Source organism: Diceros bicornis, chromosome 20 (assembly GCF_020826845.1).
Source record: "Diceros bicornis minor isolate mBicDic1 chromosome 20, mDicBic1.mat.cur, whole genome shotgun sequence".
Taxonomy (NCBI): Eukaryota; Metazoa; Chordata; class Mammalia; order Perissodactyla; family Rhinocerotidae; genus Diceros; species Diceros bicornis.
Genome location: NC_080759.1, coordinates 11,721,176 through 11,736,882, shown reverse-complemented (window position 1 = coordinate 11,736,882; position 15,707 = coordinate 11,721,176). Strand labels below are relative to the sequence as shown.

The following is a 15,707-nucleotide window of genomic DNA, read 5'->3' as shown; positions in this document are numbered from 1 at the left end:
TATCTGATAAGGGGTTAATCCTCAAAATATATAAAGAACTCATGCATCTCAACAACAAAAAAACTACCAACCCAATTAAAAAATGGGCAAAAGACCTGAACAGACATTTCTCCAAAGAAGATATACAGATGGCCAACAGACACATGAAAAGATGTTCAACATCGTTAACTATTAGGGAAATGCAAATCAAAACTACAATGAGATATCACCTCACGCCTGTCAGAATGGCTATAATTAACAAGACAAGCAACAAGTGTTGAGAGGATGTGGAGAGAAGGGAACTCTCATACACTGCTGGTGGGAGTGCAAACTGGTACAGCCAGTATGGAAAACAGTATGGAGATTCCTCAAAAAATTAAGGATAGAACTACCATACGATCCAGCTATTCCACTGCAGGGTATTTACCCAAAGAACATGAAAACACCAATGCGTAAAGATACATGCACCCCTGTGTTCATTGCAGCGTTATTCACAATAGTCAAGACTTGGAAGCAACCTAAGTGCCCATCAAGGGACGAATGGATAAAGAAGATGTGGTCTATATACACAATGGAATACTACTCAGCCATAAGAAACGATGAAATCCAGCCATTTGTGACAACATGGATGGACATTGAGGGTATTATGCAAAGCGAAATAAGTCAGAGGGAGAAGGTCAAATACTGTATGATCTCACTCATTAAGTAGTAGATAACAACAACAAACAAACACATAGAGACAGAGATTGGATTGGTGGTTACGGGGGGGGGGGGGGAGGAAGGCAAAAGGGATAATTAGGTACATGTGTGTGGTGATGGATTGTAATTAGTATTTGAGTGGTGAACATGAGAACATGATGTAATTATAGAAGTATAATGACATACACCTGAAATTTATACAATGTTACACACCAATATTACCGCAATAAAAAACACGTTTCTTGTAAAAAAAAACACAAAAAACAAAAATTACTACAAATGGAAAAAATGCAGAAAAATATGACCCAAAACAAGAAGAAATTCAAGTAAAAGAAACAAACTCAGAAAGGACAGAAATTATGGAATTAGCAGAAAATAACTTTGAAACAGCTATTATAAATATACTCAAGGATTTTAAAGGAAAACAATTATAATGAGAAGAAACTGGAAGATATATATAGATGGACGCTCAGATCTATACAAAGAAAGGAAGTATGCCAGATATGGTAAATACGTAAGTAAAAAGAAAATAATTTTTCTTATTTTTAAATTTTTTAAAAAGATAACTGACTCTTTAAAACAAAGCTAATAACAATGCATTGTGGAGAAGTAAATATGGAGAAGTAAAATGTATTTTTAAAAAACAGCACAAAGGACGGAAGAAGACAATGGAAGTAAACTGTTGTAAGGGATTTGCATTATAGACAAAATGGTGTAATATTATTTGAAGGTGTACTGTGATAAATTAAAGACGAACTTTGTAAACTTTAGAGCAACTACTAATTAAGTAGAACAAAAAAGTATAGTTAATAAGCCATAAGTAGAGATCAAATGGAATACTACAAAACACTTGATTAATCTAAAAGAAGACATAAAAGGAATTTTCACTTAATTAATCTAATAGAAGACATAAAAGAGAAAAAAACACAGAGGACAAAGCGGAAAATCACAAGATGGTAGACTGAAACCCAATGATATTGATAATTACATTAAATACAAATGATCCAGACAGGAGTTGGCAAACACCGGCCTACCACTTGTTTTGTAAATAAAGTTTTATTGGAACACACTCATTCATTTATGTATCATCTATGTAAGTTTTCACACTACAATAGAAGAACTGAATAGTTGAGACAGAGACTACACGTCCTGTAAAGCTGAAAATACCTGGCCCTTTAAAAAAAAAGTTTGTCAACCCCTCCCCCATATAGAGATTGCAATTAAAAAAGCATAGATTGTTAGACACAATAAGAAATCAAAATCAAACTACATGCAGTCTACAAGAGACATATTTTAAATTCAGAAACACCTACATGTGAAAAGTGGATGAATGTAAAAAGATTTACCACGCAAACGCTAATCAGAAGAAATCTGGGTAGCTAGATAAGTATCAGACAAAACAGACTTTGGGTCAAAGAATATTATCAGGTATAAAAAGGAACATTTGATAATGATAAAATGTTCACTACATCAAGAAGATATAAAAATTTTAAAGATGTATACACCTAATAACAAAGTTTCAAAATAAATGAAGCAAAATTTTACAAACTAATGAAAGAAATAAATTCACAAATCTAGTTGGAGATTTAAACATGATTTAGTAATTGCTTAAACAAGAAGACAGAAAATAACTAAGAATATAGAAGACTCGAACAAAACTAGCAACCAATTTAATCTAATTGAAATTATGGAATAATAAACCCAATAACACCAAAATATACATTCTTCTCAACTGCACATGGTAAGATAGACCATACGTGGGCCATAAAACAGACCTCAACTAAAGAACTAAAATCATACAAAGGATGTTCTCTGCCCACAATAGAATTAAACCAGAAATCAGTAACAAAAAAGATCTGGGAAACTCCCAAATATTTGGAAATTAAATAATACCTTCTAAGCTATAAGTCACAAGGTAAATAAGAAAATATTTTAAACTGAATGATAATGAAAATACAACATATCAAAATATGTGGGATGAAGTTAAGGCAGTGCTTAGAGGGAAATTTAAATGCAAAATGCTTATTTTAGAGTAGAAAAAAGATTTCACAAATCAGTAATATGTTTCTATCTTGAGAAGCTAGAAAAATAACAAAAACAAAGCGAACAGAAAAAATAATAATAAAGAAGAGTGGGAGTCAATGTAATGGAAAATGGATAAATAATAGAAAAAAATCACATAAACCAAGAACCAAAGCTTGTTCTTTGAAAAGATCAATAAAATTAATAAATCCCTCACTACAATAATCAAGAAAAAGAAAACACAAATTACCAATGTTAGAAATGAAAGAAGAGCCATCACTACAGATCCTACAGACATTAAAAGGATAGTAAAGGAATAATATGCACAACTTTATGCCAATAAATTCTACAACTTTATACTATTACAGAAATTGAATTTTTCATTACAAACTTCCCACAAAGAAAATTCCAGCCCAGATGGCTTCACAGTTGAATTCTATAAAACATTAAGAAATAATACTGATTTTATTCAGATTTTTTCAGAAAATAGAGGAGAAAAGAACACTGCCCAACTCCATTTATGAGGCCAGGTTTATCCTGATATCAAAACCAACAAAGACATTACAAGAAAAGACTACAGACCAATACCCCTTATGAACATAGATGCAAATATTCTTAACAGAATATTAGTAAATCAATTGTAGCAGTATATAAGAAGGATAATATATTATGACAAAGTGGTTTTAATCCCAAGAATGCTGGATTGATTTAACATCTGAAAACCAATCAATGCATTTACTATATTAATAGGGAAGAGGAGAAAAAAAATAACACATGATCATGCAATAGATTCAGAAAACTTCAACATCATCCATTCATGAAGAAAACGCTCAGAAAACTAAAAATAGAAGGGAACTTCCTCAATCTGATAAAGAGCATCTACATAAATCTTTGAGGTAACATCATATTTAATGGTAAAAAACTGAATATCTTCCCTTAAGATCAGTAACAATGAAAGGATGACCAGTCTCCTCATTCTATTCAACATTGTACTGAAGGTTCTGACCACTATTATAAGGCAAGAAAGATGAAATAAAAGACATAAAGATTGGAAAGACAGACGGAAAACTGCCTTTGTTCAAGCATGACATGATAATTTATGTTAAAAAGAAAATCTACAGAACAACTATTAGAACTAATAACCAGGTCATAGGACATGAAGTCGATACAAAAAGAAATCAATTGTATTGCTACATAATAACAACAAACAATTCAAAAATGAAATTAAAATTTTAATACCATTTATGATAATGTCAAAAAGCACAAAATATTTAGTGATAGACTTAAGAAAAAATAGGTGCAAGACCTGTGCATTGAAAAATAAACTTTGGTGAAAAAATTTAAAGACTTAAATAAATATACAGGTAAATCTTTTTGTGGATTGGAAGATAATGTCTTAAAGATGTCAATTTTCCCCTTATTAATCTACAGCTTCCATATACAGTCATGCACCATATCACAACGTTTTGGTCAACAACAGATAGCATATATGATGGTGATCCCATAAGATTAGTACCATATAGCCTAAATGTGTAGTAGGCTATAAACAATGCATTTCTCAGAATGTATCCCCGTCATCAAGTAACGCATGACCGTAATCTCTTTGTAGAAAGTGGTAAGTTGATTCTAAAATGTATATAGAAAAGTAAAGGATCTAGAAAAGCAAAAATAATTTTGATAAAGAAGAACAAATTTGAGGATCTAATGTTCCTATTTTTAAGACCTACTGGAAGGGTCTATTAATCAATACAGTGTGGTTTTGGTTTAAAGATAGACATATATATCAACAGGAGGGAATAGAAATAGATTCATACATTCATTTTCAATTGATCTCTAACAAAAGTGCCAAGGTAGTTCAATGGGGGAAATGATAGTCTTTTCAATAAATGGTGCTATAATCATTGAATTCCAAATAAAAAAAACTGAACCTCAACTCTATTATACTTTATATGAAAACTCAAAATGGACCATATATCTAAATGTAAAAGCTAAAACTATAACTTCTTGAAGAAACATTGAAGATGATATTTGCAACCTTGGGGTAGGTAAAATTTCTAAGGTAGAACACAAAAGCCCAAAGTATAAAAATATTAATAACTTTGATTTCATGAAAATTAAAAGACATCACTAAGAATAGGAATAAACAAGGCACTGACTGGCAGAAAATATTTATAAAACATATATTTGAATACAGACTTGTATCTAAAATATATAAAGGACTCTTTAACTTGACAAAAAGAAAAAAATTTAAAAACAGGCAAAATATTTGTTTAGACACTTAAAAAAGATACCTATATGGGTAAAATTAAAAAAACTGACAATATCAAGTATTGACAAGGATGTAGAGCAACTGGAACTCATCTACATTATTGATGGCAATACAAATGATACAACCACGTTGGAAAACAGTTTAGTAATTTCTTATAAAGCTAAACATGTACTTATCATTTGACCCAGCCATTTTACTCCCAGGCTTTTATCCAGCAAAAATGAAAATATATGTCCACACAAAGCTTGTCTATGAATGTTCAAAGAAGTTTTATTCATAATAGTCAAAGACTAGAAATGACCCAAATATCCATTAACAAGTGAATAGATAAATTATGGTATATCCACACAATGGAATATTATTTGGCAATAAAAAGGAATGAACTTTGGATATACTCAGTAATATAGATAAATCTCACAAATGTTATGCTGAGCAAAAACAAAACTTGTACATACATATAGTATGTACGAGTACATACCATATGATCACATTTATGCGAAATTCCAGACCAAATAAAATATATAATGTCAGAAAAGAGATCAATGTTTGCCTGAGGCTAAGGCTGGGGGGATTTGACTGCAAAGACAAATGAGACAATGTTTTGGACTCATAGAAATATTGTATGTCTTGGTTGTGGTATATATGTATATATCATATACCATATATATATATTTATTATATGTATATGTGGTATTTATATATATATAAAATTGTCAGTACTCTTTGAACTGTATACTTATTATGGATGCATTTTATTATATACAAATTATACCTCAACAAAATTTACTTTAAAAAATCAAATAACCAACCCAGTGAAGAGTAAGCTATAAACTACTACTTTTTTGTTTAGTTCTTACACATGGTCTTATTAAACTTGGAACTTCCTTAATTTTAGCATGAAGTGTTCTACCTTAAAGCAGTATGTCTTTTCCTTCATGATACTGTGCTGCTTTTCCTCATTAATTTTTTTTTTTGTGTGTGAGGAAGATCAGCCCTGAGCTAACATCCATGCTAATCCTCCTCTTTTTGCTGAGGAAGACTGGCTCTGAGCTAACATCTATTGCCAATCCTCCTCGTTTTTTTTTTCCCAAAGCCCCAGTAGATAGTTGTATGTCATAGTTGCACATCCTTCTAGTTGCTGTATGTGGGACGCGGCCTCAGCTTGGCCGGAGAAGCGGTGCATCGGTGCTCGCCCAGGATCCAAACCCAGGCCGCCAGTAGCGGAGCGCGTGCTTAGCACGGGGCCGGCGCACCCTCATTAATTTTTAAAATCTAGCAAAATGTGTTACTTACCAATATAGTTCTTTGACATGGCAACTTCTCTGACTTCAATATGAACAGAGCCTCTTGGTATCTGCACTACTTCCATGTAGCCTGGAACACAGAAGACAGCGAGTAATAAGTAGCATCTGCAGCCTTAGTCAGAAAATGAGTGTTAGTAACCATTCAGTTATAACAGTTTCCTTATTCTTCCATTCTTGCTTTGACTTTGCACTCTATAAATTATGAAATACGGGCAAATTCCCCTTTGGGTTCATGAATACATCTAGAGTATTTTTCTTTTTCTCTAAAATTATCTCAAGATATCTTTAAAGCCTCAAAATATATAATATTGGTTCACGTTTTTTTCCTCAACACACGGCCCTCACATTAATGCTCTGTGGGAATTCCCATCTTAAAGAAACATGGCTAAATGAAGTCAAGTAGAAAGGAATATTTCCTTAAAATATCTTACATGAAGCTACATTTAATACTTAAAGGACTGAAAGCAGTTTGGAGAAAAACATTGTCTGCCTAAATAAAGAAATTTAAAAATAAGGGGGGAAGGCAAGTCAAATGTTTTGGCTATTCCAAATACACCAGAGGTGTGAGGAAGAGTTCTCTCTACACACTCACCTCCTCTGGGCAACGAATCATTGAAGAACCCTTCAATGGCATCGCATGTGCTTCCATCCCCTCCACAGACTCGACATCTATCTTCCCTAGCATCGGATCCCAAAATATTATCACAACCTACGTGCTGAAAACAGAGAAGAATATTCAGTGTGTGAAAAAGAGGAATTCTTGGAACCATAACTAATCAAATAAATATAATTTGTTTATTACCTGTTTTTCCAATAAAGGAAATCAAAACAGGAAATATTTTCCTCTTTCCACTTTTACCTTCACTCTCTAGTAAGTTCTGGCTAACACTTTCCAACACATATGTTTAGAGAAAAAAAATTCTGATTTCCCAGGAATGTATGTCTATATTTTTAACCTGGATCTCTTCATTTATAGATATTATGCTCCAATTCTTAACATATAATTCGTTAGCAGTGGGCTCTTATATCCTCAATCAAGAAATGCAAGAACTAAGAAAAACGGCATATGGTCCTAGACAGGGTTATAACAGCAAAGCATTATGGTTTGCCTTCTCGAAACCACTGGTTCTTTTGGATATCTAATTGTTAGTATTAAGGATTAGTTGTGGAATTCATGCCTGAGTAAATCTTTAAAAATGAATATCTGCTTCCACCAGCTGAATAAAATTGCCATAAACAAAAAGGAGATGTAAGCATGCAATTTTAGAAGCTGAAATTCTACCTTTCAATTTTGCACTTGATCATAGAAATGTGGACTTTTATATTATTTTGGCACTTGAATTTGTATATTTGACCTTCAGTCACTGATACCAGGCATGTACTGTCTGAATAAAACCTATACCTGGGTCTTTGTTATCTGAAAAAAATTTTAATACTGTCACAGAAATAACTTTTTCTTCAAGTAAATAAAGTAACCACACACACACACACACACACACACACACACACACACAATGGATCATCAGATACACTTGGAGGCAAATAGTTAGAAGGACAGAAACTTTTGCAAGAAATTATGAGACTAAGTAAAATAGAGTGTTTTTATCTCTTCTTTCTCAGTTTCTGGGACTTAGTTTTGTGCTTCTCTTTAAAGTAAAACAAAAACAAACAAGGAAAAAAGTTACGAGAACAGTGGTTTTTGTGGCTTTTCTTATTATGATAAGATTCATATATAGGTCTAGGAAAATAGCATGGATTTGCTCCTACAACTCACAACTAGTCTGGCTAATTTTCTAAAGTAAATGATTTAATAAGGTAAAGACTAACTCTGTAATGAAAACCATTGTAGATGCTTCAAAAGGACACAAAGTAGGAAGAGCATAACTATTTTACACTGTGAGGAAAAATTATGCTGTGAAATACATCAAATAATCTTCCAGTGAGAACATATGGTAGCCATACAAATAAGAACCGAACCCTTGTTCTCTCTTTTTTTCTATAATCTTGTTCATAAACAGAACAGAAGAATAACGGAAAATTAAAGTCCAAAATATTTTCATAGCTCTAACAATCACTATAAACATAACTAGAGCACCAGAATAAATCCTATGAGCACGGTGCTTGAATATGAATGGGTCATTCTACCTCTATCTATATATATTGTCATCCTTACTGGAAATTGAATTTCTCTAAAATGTTACTCTCGTTATTAAAGCTGAGCATAGTATTAATTATGAGCTACTATCTGAGAAAAAAGACAAAAGTCTCAAAAACCCCAACAAAAAGGAGTGGAATTCATAATCTGAGCAACCTTGCATTCTCCGTTGATACAGATATCCAGTGAATCCGCGTTGCACTGAGTCCCATCAATCACCGCAGGGGCACGTTCGGTGTAGAAATTGTAACCTTCAGCCAAGCAGTTTAATGCACAAGGTTTTACCCCACCTGGACAAATATGGTAGAAGAGAAATAAATGAAGTGGTTCTCCTAAGGAATAGTGATTCAATATTACCCATAGCAAATTTACAATTCATATAGACCTCATTCCCTGACTATATATCTAGATGTATAGGTTTCTTTCTTCTGTTGCTAAAATTTTATATTTATTTTCATTGCTTGTGCAACTTAATGGAGGGTCTGCTGAGGAGTTTTAAGGTTTAAAATTTTCAGATATTTCCAATATATATTTCCAATATATTTTAGGTCAAAAGGGATGAAGTGGAGGTACCTGAATGTTGGAAAAAAATGGATGAAATAAAAACTATTTAAAAAAACTAATTAAGGAAATAAAGTTTAAGGAGGTATGAGACAATAACCTCATATAAGAAATAGGAATTTCTGCAATATATGTTACTTGTTACTGAAGCTGATACAAAAACTCTGCCACTTCAAGCAGGGATATAGTAGTTGTAAAATAAAACTAAATTTGTACGATACTCCATAAATGTGGCTTTAGCATGGAGATAAATTCTTATGAGATTATCAAATCAAAGATAAATTATAGCATTAAATTTGAATAATTCTTATGAGATTAATAAATCAAAGATAAATATTACATATAGCATTAAACTTGAATAATTAAAGCAATATCTAAATTTTTTTGTGAATAAATGCATACAATAACTTGAGCATTTTCATTTTGTCATGAAATTGTCTTTTTTAATAAGACTGATATGAAAAATAGGCATAAATAGTAGCAATTTAAAAAAACAAGCAAATTACACATCATAACCTTATAGTACATTGGAAAAGTAGCAATAAATATGGATTTATTTTATTCAGAACAGTGCATGAAAAAGCTATTAATAAATATTAATTATTGATTGAAATTATGACTTAAAAGTACTTTCTGTTGAACTTTTATTTCATGAAGTTTAAAACTTAGCCTTATTCTAATTATACTAACAAAATTTCCTTCGAAATAAAGAAGACTACTTCTAACAAAGAAAAAAAGGCAGAAAGATGAAATGACATGCCTAGTCTCAGCAAAGGTAGAAACCAGGTTTCTGCAGGGTGAAAGTATGTAAAATAAAAGGGAGAAGCCAAGTGAGTGGTGGAGACAATGATAAATTAGAGAGAGAACATTCCGTCAAACATCACTGTTATAGTTGATTGTTGTCATGCAAGAAGAAGGCCCAATATTGTCAGACATTCTGTTTTTTCAGGAGAAAATGAAAACCTAGATTTTTTAAATATAAAGTCTTCTTGGGAACTCATTTGAGGTTTTCAAAAATCCTGTGGAGGCTAGAACATGTATGTGAGTAAAAACTGGTTCTTGAACTGCCAGGTTATAACCTCTGGCCTAAGTCCATGTTTTATTCCATTTTCAATGTCTACAGGCTATAGAACATCTATATCACTTATAATGTTATTATTAGGCTTAGGTTAAGAATACATTTTGCTATACTGAGCACAGAAAGTAACAAGTAATAAATAAAATAATTTCTTCCTGAATTGATAATCAAGGTATCTATATTTTTGTAAGATTCTTATGAATAAAACTGCTCTAAATTTCCATGAATCTTACTGGGATTGTTTTCATCACTACCCAAATAGTTCTTTTCCCATTTTTTATTGCAATGCTTTCGAATTTCATGTAGTTTTTCATGTATCAGGCTTTAAAAAGAGAACATTAACCTTTTGTTTACTCAATTTTAACATTATATTAATTATGTAAAGTAGTGTCTGACAGGCAGGACATATAAATGCTATGGTTGTATCCCTTAGCCCACTACACTATTTGATGATAATAGGAATAAATTTCTTTTTTTATTGCTGAAGATATGTTCAGCTCCCTCTGCTACAATGAGTTTTCAGAAGAAGTACTGCTATTATTTCAAGAAGGGATTTAAGATGATTCTTTAAATGGAAGCTCACACTACCAATTACCTTCAGTTGAAGCTTACTATGAATTTAGGGTTAATTCACTAAGCACACAATTACATAGATGCTAATTATTAAGTCTGTGAATTATTTGAGACACTTACTTCTTCTCCTCCTACAGTAAGACAAAACAATGCCAAATGTATATGCACCTAATAAAAGTGATTCAAAATACATGAAGCAAAAACATGAAAAAGAAAACAAAGCCAAATAATAGTTGGAGATTTGAACACAGTTCTCTCAGTAATTGATAGAAGAACTAGAGCAGAAAAAAATTAGAAAGAATATAAAAGATTTGAACAACACTATCAGCCAACTTGACCTCATGAATATCTGTAGAACATTATATCCAACAACTACAGAAAACATATTCTTTTCAAGTATATGTAGAACATTCACCAACATGGACAATAGCTGTATCATAAAACAAATCTCAATTATTTTGCAAATTTAAATCATACAGAGTATTCTCTGATCATAATAGAATTAAATTATAAATCAATATCAAAAAATGTAGAAAATATCAAATATTTGGAAATAAAAATAACACAGTTCTAATAAGCCATGAGTCAAAGAAGAAATCACAATGTAAATAAGAAAATATTTTGAATTGAAGGAAATAAAAACACATCAAATTTTGGGAATGCATAAGAGTAGAATAAACCCAAATATATATATATAAGAGCAAAAATTAATGAAAGAGAAAAAAGACAGTAATAGAGAAAAGTATAAAGCCAAAAGTTGATTCTTTGAAAAGATTAATAAAGTTGATAAAGCTCAAGCAAGATTGATCAAAGAAAAGAGAGAAAACACATATTATCAACACATATATCAGAAATGAAAGAGCATACATCACTACAGATTCTACGATATTCTACAGGATAATAAGAGAATGTTATGGTCAATTTTCTGACAATAAATTGGACAACATGGAAGTAATAAATTTCTTGAAGACACAAATTCAAAAAATGACATAAGAATAAAAAAAAATCTGAATAGCCTTTTACCTATTAAAAGAGTTGAATTTGCGATAATTTTTTTTTCACAAAGAAAATACCAAGCCTAGGCGGTTTTACTAGTAAAATCTATTCTAAGAAAGAATAATACCATCCTACAAACTCTTTCAAAATAAATAAAGATTCTATTTCTGGAAGCCAGAGTAATTCTGATACCAAAACTTGTCCAAGACATGACAAGAAAAAAATTTACAAATCAGTAACCCTTATGAACATAGATGCAAACACCCTTAATAAAATATTAGCAGTTAAATCCAGTAACATACAAAAAGATTATAAATCATCACCACATGGGGTTTATCCTGGGAATAAAAAGTTGGTTTGACATTATAAAATCTATCAAGTAATTCACCATATTAACAGAACAAAGAAGAAAAATACATATAATCAATACATGCACAAATTGTACTGAAGGGCCGAGCCAGTGCATTAAGGCAAGAAAATGAAATAAGAGGTATAACGATTGAAATAGATAGTTTCTATTTCCAAATAAAATGACTATTTACCAAGAAAATCCTAAGCAATCTACAAAACAACTATTAGACCTAATAAATGGATTTAGAAAGGTCACAGAATACAAAGTAAATACAGATCTTCCTCGACTTAACGATGGGGTTACATCCCAATAAACCCATCGTAAATTGAAAATATTGTAAGTTGAAAATGCATTTAATACACCTAACCTACAGAACATCATAACTTAGCCTAGGCTACCTTAAATGTGCTAAGAACACTTATATTACCCTACAGTTGGGCAAAATCATTTAACACAAAGCTTATTTTACAGTAAAGTGTTGAATATCTCATGTAATTTATTGAATACTGTACTGAAAGTGAAAAACAGAGTGGTTGTACGGGTACAGAATGGTTGTAAGTTTATCGGTTATTTTCCCTTGTGATCACATGGCCGACTGGGTGTTGCAGCTCACTGTTGCTGCTCAGTGTTAGGAGAGAGTATCACAGTGCATATCGCTAGCTCAGGAAAAGATCAAAATTCAAAATACGATTTCTACACCACCATAAAGTCAAAAAATTTAAGTCAAACCATCATAACTCGGGGACCATCTGTATACAAAAATCAACTTTATTTTTATATACTAGAGCAAACAACTGAAAATGAAAATTTTTTAAACCCTATTTATAATACTGTCAGAAAACATAAATTACTCAGCAGTACATTTAACAAAAGATGTGCAAGACCTTACACCTAAAACTACAAAACATAATTGAGAGAAATTAAATAAAACATAAATGAACGAAGATATATACCATGTTCATAATTCAGAAAATTCAGCATTGTTAATTTATCAGTTCTCCCTCAATTGATCTATAGATTCAACATGCTAGCAATCACAAGCCCAGATGTTTTTTTGTAGAAATTAACAAACGATTCTACAATTTATATGGAAATGCAATGCACTTAGAGTATCCACAGGACTCTTGAAAAAAAAGATCAAAGTTGAAGGAACTTACACTACCTGTGTCCAAGATCATACGGTTACAGTAATTAAGTCAGTACGGTACTAGCATAAGGTTGACAAATAGATCAATGAAACAAAATAGAGTCCATAAATATACTACGAATACACACCATACCCCAAAATTATTTTTAGATTGTAGATCTAAATGTATAAGACCAAAACCATATGGCTTTTAGAAGAAAACATAAGAAAATATCTTTTGGAGTTGAGATAAGCAAAGATTTCTAAGACAGAACACAGAACACAATAAACATAAAAGAAAAAAATTGAAAAGTTAGAATTCATCAAAATGAAAATCTTGTACTCATACAAAACACCATTTAAAAAGTAATGGGAAAGCCACAGACTGTGAGAAAATATTCATAAAAGTTATCTGATAAATGACTACCACTTGAGAATGAAAAGATAAATAACCAATTAAAAAATAGGCAAGGGATTTGAACAGACACTTTACAAAGGAAGATACATAAATGATCAGTAAGCACATGAAAACGTGCTCCACATAATCAATGATCAGAAATTGCAAATTAAAACTACATTAAGACACCATTATACACCCACCAGAAGAAGACTGAAAACGTCAAATATCGGCAAGGATGTGGAACAAACAGAACTCTCATACCTTGTTGGTGGGAGTGTGATATGATACAATCACTTTGGAAAAACATCTGACAGTTTCTTTTAAAACTAAACTGACACCACCTCTATTGTCCAGCAATTCCACCCCAAAGTATTTACTCAAGAGAAATGAAAACATATGCCCACAAAAAGAGATGTTTACTAATGTTCATAACTGAAAACTAGAAACAACTCAGATGTCCATCAATAGCAGAATAGAAAAAAAACCTGGTTATTACAATGGAAGACTGCTCAGCAATAAAAAGGAATAAACTATTTATACATGCAATAACATGGATGGATCTCAAAAAATTAGGCTTAAAGAAGCCTTGCATAAAAGAGTAAATACGACATGATTTCATTTATATGAAGTTCTGGAATAGGCAAAACTAATCTACGGTAAGAAAAAAAATTAGAACAGTGGTTAACTCTTGGAAAAAGTAGGTAGAGGCAGCTATTGACTGGGAAGGATTATGAGGACCACGAGAATTTTGGAGGTAATGGTAACGTTCTATAACTCAATAGGGTTTTACAGGTGTATGTATTTGTCAAAAGTACAGTTAAGATTTGTGCATTCATTGAACATAATCTTACCTCAAAAGAAAAAAGTAAATAAATACTGAACTGTGGTTAATGTTATACATGCTGAAGTATTTAGAGGAAAGTATATTAATGACTACAATTTACTTTGAAGTGCATCAAAAAAATAGGATAGATTAATGAATGGATAGAGAGATTACTAGACATGTAACTAAAAAAGGATACTAACATGTTAATAGTAGAATCTTGGTGGTGGGTATAAAGTTGTCACTGTAAAATTCTTTTAATATTGTTCTATGTTAGAAAAATTTCAAAGTAAGATGTTGGAAAAACAAACAATAAAAGGTTTTTAAATGTACATTCAATTTTTCCAATAAAAAATTTTAACAAAATTTAGTTTGCATTTTGGGAGCACAAGAGAATATCTTGTGCTTAGCGAAAAATTAGTGTATGATACATGCCCAAGTTAAAGAGCAAAAATGTTTCCCAACACTAAAAAGGAATAATAAAAATCTATAGAATGATCCTTAGCCTTTGACCAAGAAAGAACACAGATTTTCCTGGCCTCTTTTGAGTTTATTTATCTTGTTATAATTTGGTTTTAGGGTGATAATTCCAAATATTCAATGATTATAAATGATTATAATGTAATGTCCATATACCTCAAGGAAGTCTCAAAAACTGAGAGATATTATTCAGATTTATATCCTTTCTAGAACCTTTGTACCTTGCTAAAGAGAACGAGGTTTTTAAAAATGATTTCTGACTATTTGTACTAACATATAAACTTTATTACAGGAAACTAAAACATGAGACCTGTATAGTACTATAAGCACTTTCCTGCTTTGATTTGCAAACATTAATTTTTACTAGTATGTGTATGAATGTATGTGTGTGTTTGTATGTATTTATATATTCTTTTATATTTGCAAAGCTCTCAAGCATGATGAATGCTCTGCCAGGTTATACATTACCTCCAGTATAGGGTTTCCAGTTATAATACTTTCCACGGAAAGGCATATTGTCAAAGTCTGCACACTGTTTCTCTCGAAAATCTCGGGCCCCCAAAGGACATGGCTAAAATAAAATAAAATCATAAATGGTATGATTGTTGAAAAATACCAAAACCAAGGGACAATGTCCCTAAAATTAAATTGCCTGAACTCCATCACATTAACTCACTGCCTTACTCTCTGGCTATAATTCTGGCATTTGCTTTGCTGTTTTACAACCAGCATTCAGACTGAAGTGTCTGAATTGTAATCTTAGCCACAGAAGAAATAACTGAGGTAATTTAAACAGAGTTAAGTGTTAGACAGTTTCCATATAACTTTTCACTCAGATGCATGTCATAGTCCACTTTGCAATCAATCCATCAGGTATCTCCTTATTAACA

General features: G+C 31.5%; 1 protein-coding gene across 1 annotated transcript in view; it reads right to left on the bottom strand.

Moving 5' to 3' along the window:
* Positions 1-15,707, bottom strand: part of ADAMTS6 (ADAM metallopeptidase with thrombospondin type 1 motif 6) — a 320,979-nt gene that overhangs the window by 64,226 nt on the left and 241,046 nt on the right. The window contains exons 14-17 of the mRNA XM_058563973.1: positions 15,286-15,388; positions 8,585-8,718; positions 6,866-6,989; positions 6,263-6,343 (exon numbers count right to left, since the gene is read on the bottom strand). Of these exons, the coding sequence (XP_058419956.1) occupies positions 6,263-6,343; positions 6,866-6,989; positions 8,585-8,718; positions 15,286-15,388 (442 nt within the window). The remainder of the gene's footprint in view (positions 1-6,262; positions 6,344-6,865; positions 6,990-8,584; positions 8,719-15,285; positions 15,389-15,707) is intronic.